Source organism: Schistocerca nitens, chromosome 1, assembly GCF_023898315.1.
Source record: "Schistocerca nitens isolate TAMUIC-IGC-003100 chromosome 1, iqSchNite1.1, whole genome shotgun sequence".
Taxonomy (NCBI): domain Eukaryota; kingdom Metazoa; phylum Arthropoda; class Insecta; order Orthoptera; family Acrididae; genus Schistocerca; species Schistocerca nitens.
Window position 1 is genome coordinate 124201458 of NC_064614.1, and position 20499 is coordinate 124221956.

The window sequence follows — 20499 nt, forward strand, 5'->3', positions numbered from 1 at the left end:
CTGTGATTCCGATATTTAAGTATTTTCTCGAATTCATTTTCCAGATACATCTTGTATTCAATATGTTCATCGCTCCCAATATTGTTAAAAACATAACTTGTATATTTGCCCCTTAAACCAAATCACTGCGTTATTTTTTGCCTGAGGGTAGTAACTTTCGTCTGGCCTGAAGAAAATGTTAGTCGGTACATTGTTTGCTGAAGTTCTTGTTATTTGAGCAATTTTCTCCCTGGTCCACCTCCAGTTGATAATCCGATCTTCACATGTGTAACGATGAGGCACACTATCAACGAGGTTGCATTTGCTGCAGAGGTTAGTGTCACTTAAACCGATGGCAAAGACACGCTCATTAGTGCTGATGATGTTACTGACTACCTTGTACCACGCTGTTCTCACGTCAGACGAAAGAACATCACTACTGATATTTTTCCAGACCACATTCCATGCTATTCCAGCATATTTAGTTTCTATGTTATTTTTCCTTTCATGTTTCCGTCTTTCAGCTAACGTTTTTGGAGTTTAAAAGCTTTTTGCTGGGATAACTTAGTTCAAGATAATACTCCCTAATGTGTTTCAGCTTAAAACTTATTTTTTGTATATTTATCGGCGGCTCTACACTTTCTGGCCTGACAATATCGTGAAGTTTTGCTGTAATGCACCCTGGATCATTACACATTATGCTCCATGTTCGTTTGATAAACAACGCCATCGCTTTGGACTTATGTTGCTTGGATCCAAAACTGCTGTCTTCACGGGCACTCGAAACAATTCCCCTTTCCACAAGAACTTTGCTAAGGTGGACATGTTCGTCTTCGCTGCCATTGATGCAATGGTGAGAACCTGTGCTATGTAGCAGGCCTCGGCTGCCGGTGCTTCATGGTAAAAGTGGCCACTCACAGATATATATTTGACGACCGAAATTATCTTGCGATTTTCCCAGTAACGCTTGAGAAGTACGCGCTACTGGCTGGTTCAAATGGTTCTGAGTACTATGGGACTTAACATCTATGGTCATCAGTCCCCCAGAACTTAGAACTACTTAAACCTAACTAACCTAAGGACATCACACAACACCCAGTAATCACGAGGCAGAGAAAATCCCTGACCCCGCCGGGAATCGAACCCGGGAACCCGGGCGTGGGAAGCGAGAACGCTACCGCACGACCACGAGCTGCGGACTACGCGCTACTGCTCACACATTTTGTTGTCCTCGTGGAGTACTACGAGTGTACGAAGTTTGCAGTAAATCCTCGTTCCAAACGTCGTGGGCTCCCCCTTGTCAGTATCCTGCAAACGTCTGAGGCAAGCAGGCAACTATGCCACAGTGATGCACTCGTGCTTCCTATTGCTAAATGAGTGAGTTTGAAAGAGGTCAAATTGTGGCCTTCTGAGTGGCGGGATGGTTCTTTCGGAGAATTGCTACACAAGTTGGACAAGCTGCATCACACCCACAGACGAGGTTCTGGACGTCCACGCTGCACAGACAATGGCTAGGATCGTCCTATTGTAAAGGCAGCAGCGGCAGTTCGTACAGCTACCACAGCGCACATAAGAGGGCTTGTGAGCCCAGATGTGTCTACACGAACTGTTGCGAACCAGTTATTAGCAGTGGGAAGAGCGGCACACTCACCTCTAGCCGTCTTCCGCTCACGCCACAGCATCGACGTGCACGGCTAGACTGGTGCTATCAGAGGATCACTTGGAAGGTGGAATGACGCGCCGTGGTCCTCAGCGATGAAAGCAGATTCTGCCTGCACGCGAGTGATGGTCGTTTGTCTGTACGACATAGACCTGGTGAGCACTGCGTCATAAGAGTGCATTCGTCCAAAACACACTGGCCCTGTCCCAGAACTCATGCCTGCTCCAGAAGTTGGACCATTACAGAATACGGGGTGTACCTCACAGTTGGCTCACTTCTTACTTTAGCAACAGGCACCAAAAGGTCATTATTCACAATGTTGGTATCGGCTGTGATGTGGGGTCTGAGTGGGGTACTGTCAAGTGTGAGGGTGCCCCAGGGATCAGTGTTGGGGCCACTCCTGTTCCTTATTTATATAAATGATATGCCCTCAAGTATTACGGGTAACTCTAAAATATTCATGTTTGCTGATGACGCTAGCTTGGTAGTAAAGGATGTGTGCAACAATGGCTCGGTTTCAAATAGTGCAGTACATGACCTAAGTTCATGACTTGTAGAAAATAAACTAACGCTAAATCACCATGCCACAGGGCTCTGGTGGAGCTAGGAGGAAGTAATAGGGTGTAGCTAGTGTGGGTCCCTGGCCACTGAGGGATCTGTGGCAATGAACAAGCCGATAGATTGGCTAGGATGGGGGCAACAACTCCATTTATTGGACCGGAACCTGTCTTGACAATCACCAAGGCTATGATCAAATTAGAACTACAGAACTGGCTTAGGCTCTGGTTCAAATGGCTCTGAGCACTATAGGACTTAACTTCTGAGGTCATCAGTCCCCTAGAACTTAGAACTACTTAGACCTAACTAACCTAAGGACATCACACACATCCATGCCCGAGGCAGGATTCGAACCTGCGACCGTAGCGGTCACGCGGTTCCAGATCGTAGCGCCTAGAACAGCTCGGCCACCCCAGCCGGCAACTGGCTTAGGAAACAGCACGTAGGTTATTGGACCAAGGTCCATTAACAAAAACATGGTAAGGTAATGATGCCCAAGCCATGTTTTAAAAAAGAAGCTCTGTAATCCTGGGATTGAACAGGAAAGAGATCAAACTCATGACTGGACTGATGAAGGGCCATGGGAACTTCAAAAAACACCAACATACAATGGGTAAAATGGAAGAGGGCCCTAAATGTAGGATCTGTCATGAGGGTGAAGAAACTGCATCACACCTAATCTTTGAATGCATGGCATTGGAGAGTAAAAGATACAGAATCTTCGGGACAACTAGACCTGAAGAAATTGTGTCTAACAAAAAACTGGTAGAGGGACTCCTTGCACGATTCAAGGGCACTGGTTGGCTTTACTAGATGTTCAGGGAGCGATACCGCACAATAAACCTAGTTTCGGTGCGGGCAGTGGCGGGTTAGACCTAAGCTGTTTTAGCTCTCCTGTTAAAATCAAATCAAATCAACACTAAATCACAGTAAAACTCAGTTTTTACAGTTTCTGACACACCATTCAGCAAAACCAGACGTTTTAATTTCACAGAACGGGCATATGATTAGTGAAACTGAACAGTTCAAATTTCTAGGTGTTCAGACAGATAGTAAGCTGTAGTGGAAAGTCCACGTTCAGGATCTTGTTCAAAGAGTTAATACTGCCATTTTTACCATTCGAACGGTATCGGAAGTCAGTGATCGTTCGACACGAAAATTAGTCTACTTTGCTTCTTTTCATTCGCTTATGTCGTATGGTATTACATTTTGGGGTAACTCTTTCCATTCTAAAAGGATATTTTTGGCTCAGAAACCGGCGGTTCGGGAAATAAGTGGTGTAAGTTCACGAACCTAGAACCTCTTGTCGACCCCTGTTCACGAGTCTGGGTATTTTTACATTGGCCTCTCCATATATACACTCCTGGAAATGGAAAAAAGAACACATTGACACCGGTGTGTCAGACCCACCATACTTGCCCCGGACACTGAGAGAGGGCTGTACAAGCAATGATCACACGCACGGCACAGCGGACACACCAGGAACCGCGGTGTTGGCCGTCGAATGGCGCTAGCTGCGCAGCATTTGTGCACCGCCGCCGTCAGTGGCAGCCAGTTTGCCGTGGCATACGGAGCTCCATCGCAGTCTTTAACACTGGTAGCATGCCGCGACAGCGTGGACGTGAACCGTATGTGCAGTTGACGGACTTTGAGCGAGGGTGTATAGTGGGCATGCGGGAGGCCGGGTGGACGTACCGCCGAATTGCTCAACACGTGGGGCGTGAGGTCTCCACAGTACATCGATGTTGTCGCCAGTGGTCGGCGGAAGGTGCACGTGCCCGTCGACCTGGGACCGGACCGCAGCGACGCACGGATGCACGCCAAGACCGTAGGATCCTACGCAGTGCCGTAGGGGACCGCACCGCCACTTCCCAGCAAATTAGGGACACTGTTGCTCCTGGGGTATCGGCGAGGACCATTCGCAACCGTCTCCATGAAGCTGGGCTACGGTCCCGCACACCGTTAGGCCGTCTTCCGCTCACGCCCCAACATCGTGCAGCCCGCCTCCAGTGGTGTCGCGACAGGCGTGAATGGAGGGACGAATGGAGACGTGTCGTCTTCAGCGATGAGAGTCGCTTCTGCCTTGGTGCCAATGATGGTCGTATGCGTGTTTGGCGCCGTGCAGGTGAGCGCCACAATCAGGACTGCATACGACCGAGGCACACAGGGCCAACACCCGGCATCATGGTGTGGGAAGCGATCTCCTACACTGGCCGTACACCACTGGTGATCGTCGAGGGGACACTGAATAGTGCACGGTACATCCAAACCGTCATCGAACCCATCGTTCTACCATTCCTAGATCGGCAAGGGAACTTGCTGTTCCAACAGGACAATGCACGTCCGCATGTATCCCGTGCCACCCAACGTGCTCTAGAAGGTGTAAGTCAACTACCCTGGCCAGCAAGATCTCCGGATCTGTCCCCCATTGAGCATGTTTGGGATTGGATGAAGCGTCGTCTCACGCGGTCTGCACGTCCAGCACGAACGCTGGTCCAACTGAGGCGCCAGGTGGAAATGGCATGGCAAGCCGTTCCACAGGACTACATCCAGCATCTCTACGATCGTCTCCATGGGAGAATAGCAGCCTGCATTGCTGCGAAAGGTGGATATACACTGTACTAGTGCCGACATTGTGCATGCTCTGTTGCCTGTGTCTATGTGCCTGTGGTTCTGTCAGTGTGATCATGTGATGTATCTGACCCCAGGAATGTGTCAATAAAGTTTCCCCTTCCTGGGACAATGAATTCACGGTGTTCTTATTTCAATTTCCAGGAGTGTATATATTCCTTACTGTCATAAGCAGCTTTTACTCGGTTAATACTGGGCAGAAATCAAACCTGCATTTGGATCGGACTTCCTGCACTCTTGTGCAAAAAGTTGTGCAGTATACTGCTGCATCCATTTTCAATAAGCTACGACTCGAATTCAGAAATCTTAGCAGTAATCCACTCGCTTTCAAATCGAAACTGAAGAGTTTCCTCATGGGTCACTCCTATTCTGTCGAGGAGTTCCTTAAAAAATTAAGCTGATTCTTATTGTATTGTTGACTGCGTTTACTTAAACTTATGGACTGACTTTTTCGGGTTCATAAACATTTATTTTTATCTGTTATTACTTTTATGTTGTAATTTCATGCACTGACGCGTTCCATGACCTTGGAGATTTGCTCCTCAATTTGGTCTTACGGAACTTGACGTGTAAATAAAAATAAAATAAAATGGTCTGAGGGGACGCCAACCATCACTCTGTATATGCAGACCCCGTTAGTGCAACAGGAAGGTGATGTGTTATTTCAACACGATAATGCTCACCACAATTTAACAGTGGAACTCAACGTGCTGGGCAAGACGTGTAACAACTTCCCTGTCCAGCACGATCTCCGGACTGGTCTCCAATAGAGTACGTGCGGGACATGATGGGGCAAGAAGTGACTAGTGACTTGTCCACCAACAGCTCTCAAAGAACTACGTGAACAGGTTGAGCAGGTGTGGCATAACATGTCCCAGGACAGCATTTGCCATCGATACAATCGACTGGATGCCAGAGTCAACACCTGCTTTGCCGCCCATGGAGGCTATATCGCTTACTAATATGGGTGTTTCAGCGTGGGTCAATACCTGGTACGTTAGAACTACTTGTGCTATTGATCTGTAAATGTAACATACTGCTGCGACACTAAATCTTGAGTGAATTCGAAACCTCGACAAGGTTTTATTAATTTTTTCCAGCAGTGTATACGACAAGTATGCGCCCTTAAACACCAGAGAAGAAAGAAATAAACCTACAACTTCGCTAAGTGAATAATTAACCCTGCGGTGCATGAATTTTACATCTGTGGACAACTGTTAATTGTCAATTCTCTGCATGCAGGACACACCAGCAGTAGGGAGTGCCCACTGCAGTGAACTGTGTGCATTTGCAGCCTCAGGACTGATTGGAAATGCCAAAGAAGGGACCATTAACAGCTGTCTACTGTAGTGGACGCTATGCGCCACAGGGTTAAAGCAGTTCATGAATCTAAGAGACGCTGCGCTTCTCACATCTTAATGATGCCCCACGTCTGAAAATCATGATACTTACAAGCAGAACCGGAACAGAATCAAGCTGTGAGAAATGCAGAACTCAGGCATGCCCATACATTAACCGATAATAGAAGTAGACCAGCTGGCTTACAGAAAGACATGCGTGGTCTTGATTTACGCAAAGTGAAAGCTGCAGCTATTCCCATTGTCCCAGCTTATGAACAGACCACCACTTCACATTACCTCCAACCACAACTGAAGCACAAACGAAGAACTGTAGCCACAAAAAATTCTATCTAAAGCATGTTACTTGCAACGCAGTCAAACACGCCACCATGCCTATCAGAATAGCATGAACTAGTCACCATGGCATCACAGTGCAAATTATACTTACTATTGGCTCACTATTGCTCACTTCTACTTAACCGATTTCAATGAGGCTGGAAACACGGACTAATTAAGCCGCTACTTAAAAAGGACGTTGGCAGACCATTCTCCAATTACTGACCTATTTGTATTATTCCTTGCTATCCAAGGCCTCATATTATATAGTCCACGACCAGATAACACACTATCTAACTATAAACATCTACTAGACGATTACCAATCAGACTTCTGTAAATATAGCAACAGAGCACCTGCCTTAATAAAGGTAACAGATGACCTGAAGCTTGCCATCGACGCACAAAAGGAGACTATCATGTGGTTCTTAGACTTCAGCAAAGCGTTTGACACTCGCAACCTCTACATTCTACTTGCCAAACTTAGCAGCCTAAATTTTTCGACAAGTGCAGTTCAGTGGTTATGCTCATAACTGACGTCTCGCCAGCAAAGCTTCATGTCAGGCACCATAAAGTCACAATGGAGGCTGGTAGTATTAGGCGACCCCCAGGGTTCAGCTTTCGGTCCTATACTCTTTTCACTACACGCAAATGACGAGTCGTCAGTTTCGTCGGACTGCAAATTGATGTTGTATCTAAGTGCAAGACCAACAAACTTGAAAAAGGCTATCGAGAATCTAGGTACTGCCCCGTGTACACCATCAAAACGAGCACAGTATATACGGTTAAAGCTCAATACATACAAAACCCAAGCAGTATTGGTTGGTCATTCTAGGCTCATTTGCCCGAAATGTTGGGAATTCCTGGTATCTTTAACCCTAATGGGGATAAATATCAACTCCCTTCAGCACAGAGACTGGGAATAATAACAGATGAAAAACTAAAATCGACTGAGCACATAACTGCAGTGTGCAAGAAGATATCAGCATCTCTCCATAGCCTTCAAAAATATAGAACAAACCCCTTATCTCTTGACCTGAAAAAGAACTTCCAGTAATTGATTACAGCGATGTTATCCTGCAAGGCCTTTCTCAGGATAGCTCAGGGCGGCTGTAACTGGTTACGAGTGCCTGTGTTCGTTATATATGTGATGTTCGACACTTTGATCACATTTTAGCATCATACCCTGGCTGTTGCTGACAAGTGCAGAGATTTCCATATTCTCTGTCTCTTCTATTGTCTCATCAATGACTACTATCCAAGTCCACCCTCGATTTCAACGTCCTTGTTCAACATAGCAGAAGCACCCGTTCCCATCAGAGCTGAATCCATTCTGTACTGCCCCATCATTCAGTTACTTTCCCGAAGTCCTTCTCAGTAGCAGTAGCAGAAGATTTCCAGCTTCAGAACACAGTTAGTGACATAGGTACTAAAGCAACAATAATGGTTAAATGTGACACACTTTTTCTCCACCATAAAGAAAACCAAAGTAATTAGGAAGAAAATAAGACGAAAGGAAGTAATGAAACAAAACCAAAATAGATAAATGTATTATGTTACTTCTTGTGAACGAGGGACGTTCAATAGGTAACGCAACACATTTATTTTTCTCGGCCAATTTCGGAAGAAAAAAATGCGAACATACCCGCGTCAGCCCCTATAGTTTCATAAAGTTCCAGTTGTTGGTGGCGCTATACGTAGCCTCCAAAATGGCGTCTGTAACGAAGGTGCGTTCCAGGCAGAGACCTGTAATTGAGTTTCTTTTGGCGGAACACTTGAACATCGCAGATATCCGTGGGTGCTTGCGAAATGTCCTTGTGCGGAGACTGTTAGAAGAGGCCTGCCGTGTACACCCTTTTGAAACTATGGAAACACTTGGCGCTAAGGGCTCCGATTGGCCATGGGATTGCCCTGTTGTCCCAGGAGGAAAGGTCAATATTCAGATACATGACAGGCACGATCGTTCGAGGCAGGAAGCTCTTGTAAACATGGGCTCTAAAATGCTTATCTTAGGAGCTATGAGTACTTCTCCATCTTCGTTACTGTGCAACAAATCTCTTGTACTGCAAGCTCTTTGCTTTGCCACAACGGCCGGCTTCGGTGTTGGTTCCATTATCAGTGGCAACATCATAAGTGACTCTCTGGTGCCTTTACCTTTCCTAGGGCCAAACTGATCGTCATGTTACAAATCCTCTATTCTCTTTTACATTCTTCTGTATATCATTCTCTTCAACCACTTTGACGCATGAGCTGTTAAGCTGATTGTGAGATAATTCTCGCAATTTCGGCTCTTGCAATCTTCGAAAATGTGTGGATCAAGTTTTACCGAACGTCTGATAGTATATTGCCAGTCTCGTACATTCTGCGCACCAAAGCGTGCAGTCGTTTTATCACCAATTCCCCCAAAGATTTTAGAAATAGTAATGCACTGTTACCTACCCCTTGTCTTATTTGAACTAAGGTCGTCCAAACCTCCTTTACATTCCGATTCTAATACTGGATCCTCTTTCTCTTCTAAATCGACTCCTGTTTCTTCTTTTATCACTTCATCAGACAGATCTTCCCGCTCATAGAGACCTTCAGTGTACTGTTTCCACCTGTCCGCGCCCTCCTCTGCATTTATCTGTGGACTTACCGTTGCACTCTTAATGTTGCCACTCTTGCTTTTAATTTCACCGAAGATTGTTTTGACTTTTCTGTATGCTGAGTCAGTCCTTTCGACAATCATTTCTTTTCCGATTTCTTCACATTTTTCATGCAGCCATTTCGTCTCAGGTTCCCAGTACTTCCTATTTACCACCGGATGCAAATATAGAGGGTCTTGCAGTCAGCACACCACTCTCCCAGCCGTCGTCAGTTTTCACTGCCGGAACGGCTACTTCTCAGTCACTAAGCTCTTCAACCTTCCTCACAAGGGCTGAATGCACCCCACTTGCCAACAGCGTTCGGCAGATCCAAATGGTCACTGATCGAAGCTCGACAGCGCTTAACATCGGTGAGAGCGCGGGAACAGGTGTTACCACTGCAGGAACCCATGTTTACTATACTTTTCTGCTTCGGGCCATCGTTCCCGTCATATTCCTGAATACTGAGCACTCCACCTGGAACACCCTATAGATGCTAATGTGTATGGTGCCACGTATATGCTGAATGATGATGAATCCCCTCGAATAGTAGCAAGGGGACCGCCAAACTTAAAACTTCCACATGCGATAGACAAATAAGCATCAACAGCGTCACCCGTGCTCACTTCATGAGACATAGCGGAGAGGTTTGGAGTTTAATCCAGGACATTGGTGCAAAGACTGGTGATGAGGGACTTTATCCCACGACTCCTTCTGTCCTCTGTGCCGTAAAAGGAAACGGAGAGCTGTCAGCCGCGCGGGATTAGCCTAGCGGTCTTAGGCGCTGCAGTCATGGTCTGTGCGGCTGGTCCCGGTGGAGGTTCGAATCTTCCCTCGGGCATGGGTGTGTGTGTTTGTCCTTAGGATAATTTAGGTTAAGTAGTGCGTAAGCTTAGGGACTGATGACCTTGGCAGTTAAGTCCCATAAGATTTCACACACATTTGAACATTTGAAGACTGTCAACAGCGAGTGGCTCACCTGGACAGTCACCTACCCAAGTTACGGCTATGCCTACAGTGATTAACTTCGGTCATCTGATGGGAAACAATGTATCCACCGCGGCTCGGCGAGGGTGGGGAAGAATTGTAAGATCTGTTGACTGAAATAAACAGTTTAGTGAACAAAGAATGTGGATCTGAGTTAACCGAGGAAAGCGCAAAGTAATGACGAGTAGCAGAAATGAGAATATTGAGAAACTTAACGTCATAATTGGTGGTCACATAGTAGACAAAGTTAAGGAATTCTGCTAGCCTGGAAATAAAATAAGCCGTGCGAGACGAAGACTAGGACAGGCAAAGAGGGCACGCTTGGCCAAAACAACTCTACTGCTGACGAACATAGTCCTTAATTTCAAGAAGAAATTTCTGAGGATGTACGTTTGGAGCACAGATTAGTAGTGGAACATGGACTCTGAGAAAACCGGAAAAGAATTGAAGCATTTGAGTTGTAGCGTTACAGAAGAACGTTGAAAATTAAATGGGATTAGGTGGACTTATAAAGTAAGGAATAAGGAGGTTCTCTGCAGAATCGGTGAACAAAGGAATGTATGGAACACTCTGAGAACAATTACGGACAGGTTAATAGGACATGTGTTAACACATCAGCGAACAATTTCCATGGTACCAGAGGGTGCTGTAGAGAGTAAAAGCTGTAGAGGAAGACAGAGTTTGGAGTACATCCAGTAAGTAATTGAGGACGTAGCTTGCAAGCGCTACTCTGAGAAGAAACTGTTGGCACGTGAGAGAAATTCGTGGCGGGGTGCGTAATAACAGTCAGAGGACTGGTGACTCCAAAAAAGCAAGAGCAGCCGGACCCAACTTACTGACAGGGACTCGAATGCATGGACGAGGACGGTTGCAAGAAATGGCATCAAGTTAGCAGAACGAATGACTCATGAGCTCCAAAGTGCTATCAGCAGTCACACTAGCACGATATTCGTAGGAAGTTAGAATGAATGTGTGACAATGATCGAGCAGCTCTTCTTAAGCCACACATTTCTGCGGAGATAGAAAGGGCTGAGATAGACATAGACAGCTTACACTGGAATGTAAGGTGGTCACGTAATCTTGATTTTTATGTGTCACTGATGTGCGCTTCAGAGAGAGTGCAAGTTACGCTACTGTTAAACAATCTTTGGTCTTGTCGTGGCACAATCTTTGCCTCTTCGCAGTCTGATACGTTCTTAGTTGAAGTGTGGCAGGTGATGGACGTAGCTGGTAGCGCCGTGTGGACTTGTGGTTGTACCTGTTAGATGAAGAAAGGACGGCTAGGATGAATATGATGTGTACAATGAAAGGGGAAAGAACTATAAATTTTGAGTAATGTAATTGGTTTTGAGGAGAAGAAGTTTGAGGTAAGACTTCAGAGCTGCGCACCTAATTTGTCGGAATGATTACTGTCAGCTGGCTAGCTTGTTCGGTGCTTAGACAAAGACCACCCCACTTCCCTGAGTCATGGATTAACATATTAATCGATTAAACTGTTTGATTTTTATAGATTTTCTCTGTTAATATTGTACCCGCTTTAAATCGTTATTCACTTTGTTAAGCATACTATTGTTCAGACCAATGTTATGTTTGAAGATCACGCGAAGTTTTAATCTGTCTTTTGAATATACTCTTCATTCTCAAATGGTTATCTGCTGTTGTACTTCGAGAAATCTATAATAATGTTGCAAGGTGCGAGGTAACTGGAAATTTTGATTATGGTCAGATAATTGTTTCACTTCAGTTGCGCATTTAACATAAAGACAAGTTGCATTCAGATTAGCTACTGTTCAGTTTATATTATATTCTGTTTAGTCAAAGTTTAGCATAAGAGTGTAAGATGGATAACAATTGTGAGTACACAGTTTTGGTAATGCGTAGACTTTTATAGAGTATGAGATAAACTTGGGATAAATTTCATACAGAAACGAAGAAAGTGAGGAGGTTACACAACAGAAAGAAAACAACTAGGATACTATTACATAGAGCGCATAAAAATAACCTTTTTAGAGCTAGTGTCTAATTAAAAATAATAGGCAAGTGAACTAACACACAAAGTAGTTAGACAAGGCAATCAAATTAAGTTTTATAACAGATTTGTTCATCCAGTATTGAATCATTGAACAGCTGCAAACCAATAGCACTTGAGTCTTGGACAGCTTGAGCTTTAACCATACATCCTGTGCCCATTTTGATAGTGCACGTAGGTCAGTATTTAGATTCTCGATAGCCGTTCTCAAGTTTATTGGCTTTGCACTTAGATACAACCGGCGGTCATCAACGTACATGTGGTATTTGTAGTAGGACAAAAGTGATGACACATGATTTATGTACAATGAGAAGTGTGTAGGACCTAATACCGAACCCTGGGGGACATCTAATACTACCTAACTCCATTGTGACTTTACGGTGGCTGATGTGACACTTTGCTGGCGAGACTTCAGGTATGAGCGAATCCTCTGAACTGCACTTGTCGAGAAATTTAGGCTGTTAAGTTTAGCAAGTAAAATGCCGAAGTCGCCAGTTTCAAAGGCTTTGCTGAAGTCTGTTGTTGTTGTTGTTGTGGTCTTCAGTCCTGAGACTGGTTTGATGCAGCTCTCCATGCTACTCTGTCCTGTGCAAGCTGCTTCATCTCCCAGTACGTACTGCAGCATACATCCTTTTGAATCTGCTTAGTGTATTCATCTCTTGGTCTCCCTCTACGATTTTTACCCTTCTCGCTGCCCTCCAATACTAAATTGGTGATCCCTTGATGCCTCAGAACATGTCCTACTAACGGATCCCTTCTTCTAGTCAAGTTATGCGACAAACTCCTCTTATCCCCAATTCTATTCAATAATTCGTCATTAGTTATGTGATCTACCCATCTAATCTTCAGCATTCTTCTGTAGCACCACAGTTCAAAAGCTTCTATTCTCTTCTTGTCCAAACTATTTATCGTCCATGTTTCACTCCCATACGTGGCTACACTGCATACAAATACTTTCAGAAAGCCGGCCTTGGCCGTGCGGTTCTAGGCGCTACAGTCTGGAACCGCGTGACCGCTACGGTCGCAGGTTCGAATCCTGTCTCGGGCATGGATGTGTGTGTTGTCCTTAGGTTAGTTAGGTTTAAGTAGTTCGAGGGGACTTATGACCTCAGCAGTTGAGTCCCATAATGCTCAGAGCCATTTTGACCTTTCAGTAACAACTTCCTGACACTTAAATCTATACTCGATGTTAACAAATTTCTCTTCTTCAGAAACGCTTTCCTTGCCATTGCCAGTCTACATTTTATATCCTCTCTACTTCGACCAGCATCAGTTATTTTGCTACCCAAGTAGCAAAAATACTTTACTACTTTAAGTGTTTCATTTCCTAATTCCTTCAGCATTACCGGAGTTAATTCGACTACATTCCATTATCCTCGTTTTGCTTTTGTTGATGTTCATCTGATATCCCCCTTTCAAGACACTGTCCATTCCGTTGCTGAAGTCTCAGAAGCACAAAGTAGTCTCCTCTCGTGTATCGATGGCAAGATTCAGGTTATCAGTTGTCTTTAATGATGCAGATTCTGCGATGCGATATTTACAGGAGCCTGTTTGGTGTTGGTCTAGTAGATATTTGTAGTTAGGTAGTTTCTTAGCTGGTCGTGGATTTTATAATGTAAGGCCTTGTATATTAAAGGAATAACGCGAATAGGTCAATAGTCAGATTCTGTAGCGTGTTCCGGACCGCATGAAGTATGCCAAGCTAATACGAGGCAGAGGTGTACTAGCGGCTCACCTGTAGAGCGGGAAGCCCTGGTCGTCGCGGAACCAGAAGACCATGTAGAGCTTGTCGTGCCTAGGCGGCGTCACGTTGCACGGCAGCGCCACACTGCGACCCTCCACAGCCTCCACGGACGCCGCAGGTCCTGCAACACACCATGACACAGAAATCACCAGTCTGGCACTCATGTCTGGCCACCGTTAACAGCTGTCTGCGGCACCGTGAGAGGCCAGCGCGCCAGCTGCGGCAGTCACAGCGAGAGGCTTCACGCAAAGTCGTTCTCAACGGAACAGACCCAACACGATAATGAACTCTTCTTGGGTTATGGGCCGAGTGAAGGCGTCGTTCTGAGGCAACGTTTCAACAAGTTTCCTACTTATCAATTTGTCTGAGCCTGAAGACAACTAGTAGGAAAGTTGTTGAAGCGTTGCCGCAGAAACGACGCCTTCACTCGGCCGATAACCCTAGAAGATTTCATCATCGAGATTCGCCGAGAAAGTCTAAATTCGCATAAAGTGAACACCTAATATCTGGGGAAGCCTTTGGGAACCATATGTCGCCGTTGCAGTTTAGAATATTTACACTGGTGCCCAAAACGTAAGGGAAAAAGTAGCTTTTGCATGGTGTGTCACTCCCAAATAACATAGCTCGATGAAACTTGGCCGGCCGTTGTGGCCGAGCGCTTCTAGGAGCTTCAGTCCGGAACCTACGGTCGAAGGTCCGAATCCTGCCTCGGGCATGGATTTGTGTGCTGACCTTAGGTTAGTTAGGATTAAGTAGTTCTCAGTCTAGGGGACTGATGACCTCAGATGTTAAGTCCCATGGTACTTAGGGCCATTTGAACCATTTGATGTAACTTGGACCGTATGCAGAAAGCACTCCTACAGTATAGGACAGAAAGTAAGTGAAAGTAATGCTCAGTGACACGCACAGATACGACACTTCTGTTCAAAGACAATTGCTCTGAAGTACCCGCGATTTATGATGGCCCCCTGGATACTGCAAAAGGCGACCCTTGCTTCTTAACAGGGTGTGTGTTCACCACGGACGGCATTACATGCTCTGCAACGTGCCCCCATGCCGGCCCAACGTTGGTAAGGACTAGGGCTGTTAATAATATACCAATAATATGCGAGTGCAGGCTTTCTCGGCGAATTTCATATATGAAGTGTTCACGGGTTGTTACGCGAGTAGCATCGTCGTCTCGTAGCAACGTTTCGATGGAATGCGTCTTGATCACCTTCAGGCGAAGATGTTGGAGACGCATAATAATACTAAATCGAAAAGATATTGATATGTATCGTCGTCATTTTACCACCAGATATATCAACGTTTCGACACCAAAATGCAATATCGAGTGCCGATATTTTTATTTTATATTTTTTTCACAATTTTTGGTACACATTTGAAGTGGTTCTTTTGAAATTGTAGTAGAAGGAATCTTACTACTTTTGGAACTTTCATTACGTCCAGTCTTTCTCTTTGACTGTGTGAAGCAAATATAGGTTGTACAAAGAAGAAGTCCGATTGCACTGCGGGGGGGGGGGGGGGGGGGGGGGGGCGTGTGTGAATGGAATAACAAGATTTCCTATGTAAAGAAATCCCACATCAGTTGCGTTAAAAAGCAATTTGAACGCAGCTACTGTGGTATTACTTCATATTGGTATTCTTTAAAAATAGTTCCTGAAAATTATGAGCAAATCTAAATGACGAGACTGGTATGTGTGGTTGCCGCGGAAACATGTGAAGGGAAATGCTGATGTACGAGGGCAGTTCAATAAGTAATGCAACACATTTTTTTTTCTCGGCCAATTTTGGTTGAAAAAACCGGAAATTTCTTGTGGAATATTTTCAAACATTCCCGCTTCGTCTCGTATAGTTTCATTGACTTCCGACAGGTGGCAGCGCTATACGGAGCTGTTAAAATGGCGTCTGTAACGGATGTGCGTTGCAAACAACGGGCAGTGATCGAGTTTCTTTTGGCGGAAAACCAGGGCTTCTCAGATATTCATAGGCGCTTGCAGAATGTCTACGGTGATCTGGCAGTGGACAAAAGCACGGTGAGTCGTTGGGCAAAGCGTGTGTCCTCATCGCCGCAAGGTCAAGCAAGACTGTCTGATCTCCCGCGTGCGGGCCGGCCGTGCACAGCTGTGACTCCTGCAATGGCGGAGCGTGCAAACACACTCGTTCGAGATGATCGACGGATCACCATCAAACAACTCAGTGCTCAACTTGACATCTCTTTTGTTAGTGCTGTCACAATTGTTCACCAGTTGGGATATTCAAAGGTTTGTTCCCGCTGGGTCCCTCGTTGTCTAACCGAACACCATAAAGAGCAAAGGAGAACCATCTGTGCAGAATTGCTTGCTCGTCATGTGGCTGAGAGTGACAATTTCTTGTCAAAGATTGTTACAGGCGATGAAACATGGGTTCATCACTTCGAACCTGAAACAAAACGCCAATCAATGGAGTGGCACCACACCCACTCCCCTACCAAGAAAAAGTTTAAAGCCATACCCTCAGCCGGCAAAGTCACGGTTACAGTCTTCTGGGACGCTGAAGGGGTTATTCTGTTCGATGTCCTTCCCCATGGTCAAACGATCAACTCTGAAGTGTATTGTGCTACTCTTCAGAAATTGAAGAAACTACTTCAGCGTGTTCGTAGGCACAAAAATCAGAACGAACTTCTCCTTCTTCATGACAACGCAAGACCTCACACAAGTCTTCGCACCCGAGAGGAGCTCACAAAACTTCAGTGGACTGTTCTTCCTCATGCACCCTACAGCCCCGATCTCGCACCGTCGGATTTCCATATGTTTGGCCCAATGAAGGACGCAATCCGTGGGAGGCACTACGCGGATGATGAAGTTATTGATGCAGTACGACGTTGGCTCTGACATCGACCAGTGGAATGGTACCGTGCAGGCATGCAGGCCCTCATTTCAAGGTGGCGTAAGGCCGTAGCATTGAATGGAGATTACGTTGAAAAATAGTGTTGTGTAGCTAAGGGATTGGGGAATAATCTGGTGTATTTCAATGCTGAATAAAACAACCCCTGTTTCAGAAAAAAAATGTGTTGCATTACTTATTGAAGTGCCCTCGTAATTAGCGCTTGGCGCTACCACCACAAGCTGTAACGTTTGGTTTCACCACGCTGATAGGTCGCAGGCGTTGGCAGAAATGAATGAATGAAAAAAAAAAAAAAAAAAAGGGGGGGGGGGGGGACGTCGTCGGTATGAAGTGCTCCGGACAAATCCTATATATGCGAGGAAACCGAGCAACGGGCTCGTCGTACACCTTCTATTGTGCCACTTACATGCAGTTACCGTTGTTGAGAAAGGCAATGGCAAACCATCTCCGCTAGGACCTTGCCTACTACGGCGGTGCGGGTCTCCCGCATCGTCCCCTACGCTCCTCAGAGTATGGTACCCCATCATCATCACCGTTGTCGGCAAAGTGGTTATCGCCAAGCCTGAACGTGCGCCGTTTTGTTTTCAGTTCTTGCTCTAAGGGGGTAGGTAGGTAGGCTGCCAGTTTTCTGATGTACGGAATACCTAATAATGTATAGCTCTAAAACCTGCAGTATACTTACAATGTCAAGCCGATATTTTTATGGGCTGGTATGTCGATACTTTACCAGTCGGTATAACGAAGCATTCCATCGATAAAGCGTGAAACGATAATGATATTTTCCAAATATCGATATATCGAATTCCCGATATTTTTAAAAATATTAACAGTGCTAGTAAGGTCCTTTCGTGGTAAGGCATTCCGTTTCTCCATCAGCGTAGTTAACAACTACTGTACGGTATTTGCTGCAAATGGAGGTGCTTCAGTACGTCCCATGAAACGTATCACACAGGTGCTCGATAGGATTCAAGTCGGATGAACTAGCAGGTCAGTCCATTCGTCGAATATCCTCTCGTTAGATGAGGTCCTCCACCTGCGCTGTTCCATGTGGTCGCGAATCGTCAACCACAAAATCAGATCTGAACCGAATGCACTCCTGAAACGACGCACATGGAGAAGGAGCACATTGTCAAAGTGAAGTTGACTGGTTAATATACCGTGTTCAAGTATTTGGATGTCAGCACGCCCATGAAATATTATGCCTTCCCACAGCATAACACACGGACCACCAAAACGAGAGTGGTCGACATTGTTCCTGGGTGTATTACGCGCCACCAATTCTCGTTATACGAGGTCTATTCTAAAACTCCCGAAACATTCGTAATATCGCGCCAATTGTATGTTGGACCGAAATGTGGTTGGCATCCCTGCACACGCCTGTATTTAATGTGCAACTGGCGGAAGGATCATTGATCTATGTCTGTTAGTTATTGTTCAGTGCTGTATCGAATAGAGCGCTCTGTCGCACAGTTTGCAAATTTCGAGATGGCAGAGTAGGAGGACCAACGCGTCTGCATTAAATTTTGCGTGAAGCTCGAGAAAAGAATTACAGAAACACACTAAATGATGCAGGAAGCCTACAGCGATGAGTGCTTAAGCCGCACTCGGTGTTACGAATGGTTGCCCTTCGACATCTACCGACGACGCTCATGTGAGGAACGTCAACGAAATCCAGCTTGCCAATCGAAGACTGACTGTCCGAAAGACTGCAGAACAATGTTATATTTCATCTGGATCATGCCATGAAATCCTGATACAGAACCTTGGGATGCATCGTGTTGCCGCCAAGTTCGTCCCACGGCTCATGAGTCAACACCAGAAAGACCTCCGCCTCGCAATCTGTGAAGAGCTTTTGGATCGCGCGAACGACAACGAGATGTACCTTAAGAGAATCATAATTGGTGATGAGATGTGGGTCTACGGTTTTGACTGTTGAGACCAAGGTTCCATCTTCACAGTGAGTCGGGAAAGGTTACAAAAAAACCTCGTCAGGTTGAGGTGTGGCACCTGTCTACAGCTTGTGTATCGGTTGTGTCGGTAGAATGACTCATTCGTGCACAGTGACAGATGGTCTGAAGCGGGTTCAGTCGAATACGTAGTTCTAATTTTCATCCATCAGAGTACAGTAGCGGACAGAGACATTCAAGAAACAGGCCAAGAGAATGTTTTTGCGAATTGTTCTGTTTATTTCTTGTAGGCTTTTTTGTTTATTTATGTTTGTACAGTTTTGTATATGCTTTTAGTAGTGTGAATGATGCGTAAATGTGGTCTACAGTAAATATGTAGATCATTGTTCTACTGATAAACGCTGTACGAACTAGCGTAAGAAATTTTTAAGACAGTGTGAATGCAGACGACGGGGAATTTTGTATTATAATATGTTAAGTTAGTTCATGGTAAAAGGAAAGCTAATTCGAGAGCAAATGAAAGAAGTTAATAACGTTACGTATAAACGAAATATCAGAATCTTAAATATTTATTTCGGGAAAAAGTCCAGTTCGAAAGAGTATTATTTGTTCATTGGTTAGTCATGAGAAGCGCGGACTAATCCGGGAGAATAATGTTCTATTGGGGTTAAAGAAAACTGACCAATCAGAAAAGGAGTATTCTTCGCGCGCCTTTTCTCTTGGAGATATAGAATGCTTACAGCAGTCTAAAGTAGTCGGAGCCCAGCCTTTCAATGGTACGGTCGTGTGTAGTATGAGCTCCGAAGGAAGTTATAATTAAGAGTAAAAGTGAACCACAAAAATTAGGGTAAACCTGGTGAACAGCGTGAAGGAAAAAGTTAGGAATATAATATTGTTCTTATATTTCGGAAATGGAATGGTAACGCGACCTCCAGACCAGATGAGAGGAAACTCAGATGACAACAAACTGTAAGTAATTACTTATTTACATAAAAATGCGACGTGAACTGTTTGATAATCTAAACATAACACACATCAAAACACAACTGTATCGTTCTAGATGCCTCTGAAGATGCGTTAGAGTAAAAAAAAAGGCGAAGCGTGTCTGGGAGTAATGAATTACAGTGCAGCAAGAAAAGCCGGTTTTTATTTACAAAACAAATATTTCTGTTGTTGCTGCGGAGGATGGCCACGCAGACAAACTTGTTAGATAAATAAATGTCTGAACACGGTACACTCACCTGTCAACGCCACCGTGCCAACATGCTCCTTCCCCACATGCGCCTTATCAGGGGTGCATACGGCCCTGACTACATTTTTCTGGATGACAACGCGCGACGGCAAGGAACGGCGCAAGTGCAGGAGCTTCTTAACTAGACGATATTCAGTGTATGGACTGGACTTAAAGCCCATCGAGTACGTGTGCGACACGGTGGGAGGACACATTGCAGCATGACCACGTGCACCAACGACCGTCGAGCAGTTGTCAACCGAGACGGTGGAGGAATGGACAGCATGCACTCCTTTCCAACCTTGTGGCCAGCATTGGAGGACGGACTCCTGTGCGCAATGATCACATACCCTGTTAAGAACAATGCCCTGCCGTTTGTAACGTCCAGGCGACCATAAGGAATTACTGTCACGTTGCAACCAGAGTACCAATGATCAAGTAAATAACGTTGGCCTGTTTCGGATCGAATCCGTCTCGTGGATTAACCACGAGGGCCGATGTGTCGGCCAGCCTGCACGTGGATTTTAAGCGGTTTCCCACATTTAACCAGGTAAGTACCGGGCTGTTACCCACATCCCGCTTCAGATA

At 45.3% G+C, this 20499-nt stretch overlaps 1 protein-coding gene across 1 annotated transcript in view; it reads right to left on the minus strand.

The window, feature by feature from the left end:
• The window catches only part of LOC126203939 (nephrin-like), a 183151-nt gene extending 169100 nt beyond the window's left edge, over positions 1 to 14051 (minus strand). Inside the window, exon 1 of the mRNA XM_049938675.1 lies at positions 13879 to 14051. Coding sequence (XP_049794632.1) covers positions 13879 to 14051 — 173 coding nt within the window. The remainder of the gene's footprint in view (positions 1 to 13878) is intronic.
• Positions 14052 to 20499: the final 6448 nt, after the last annotated feature.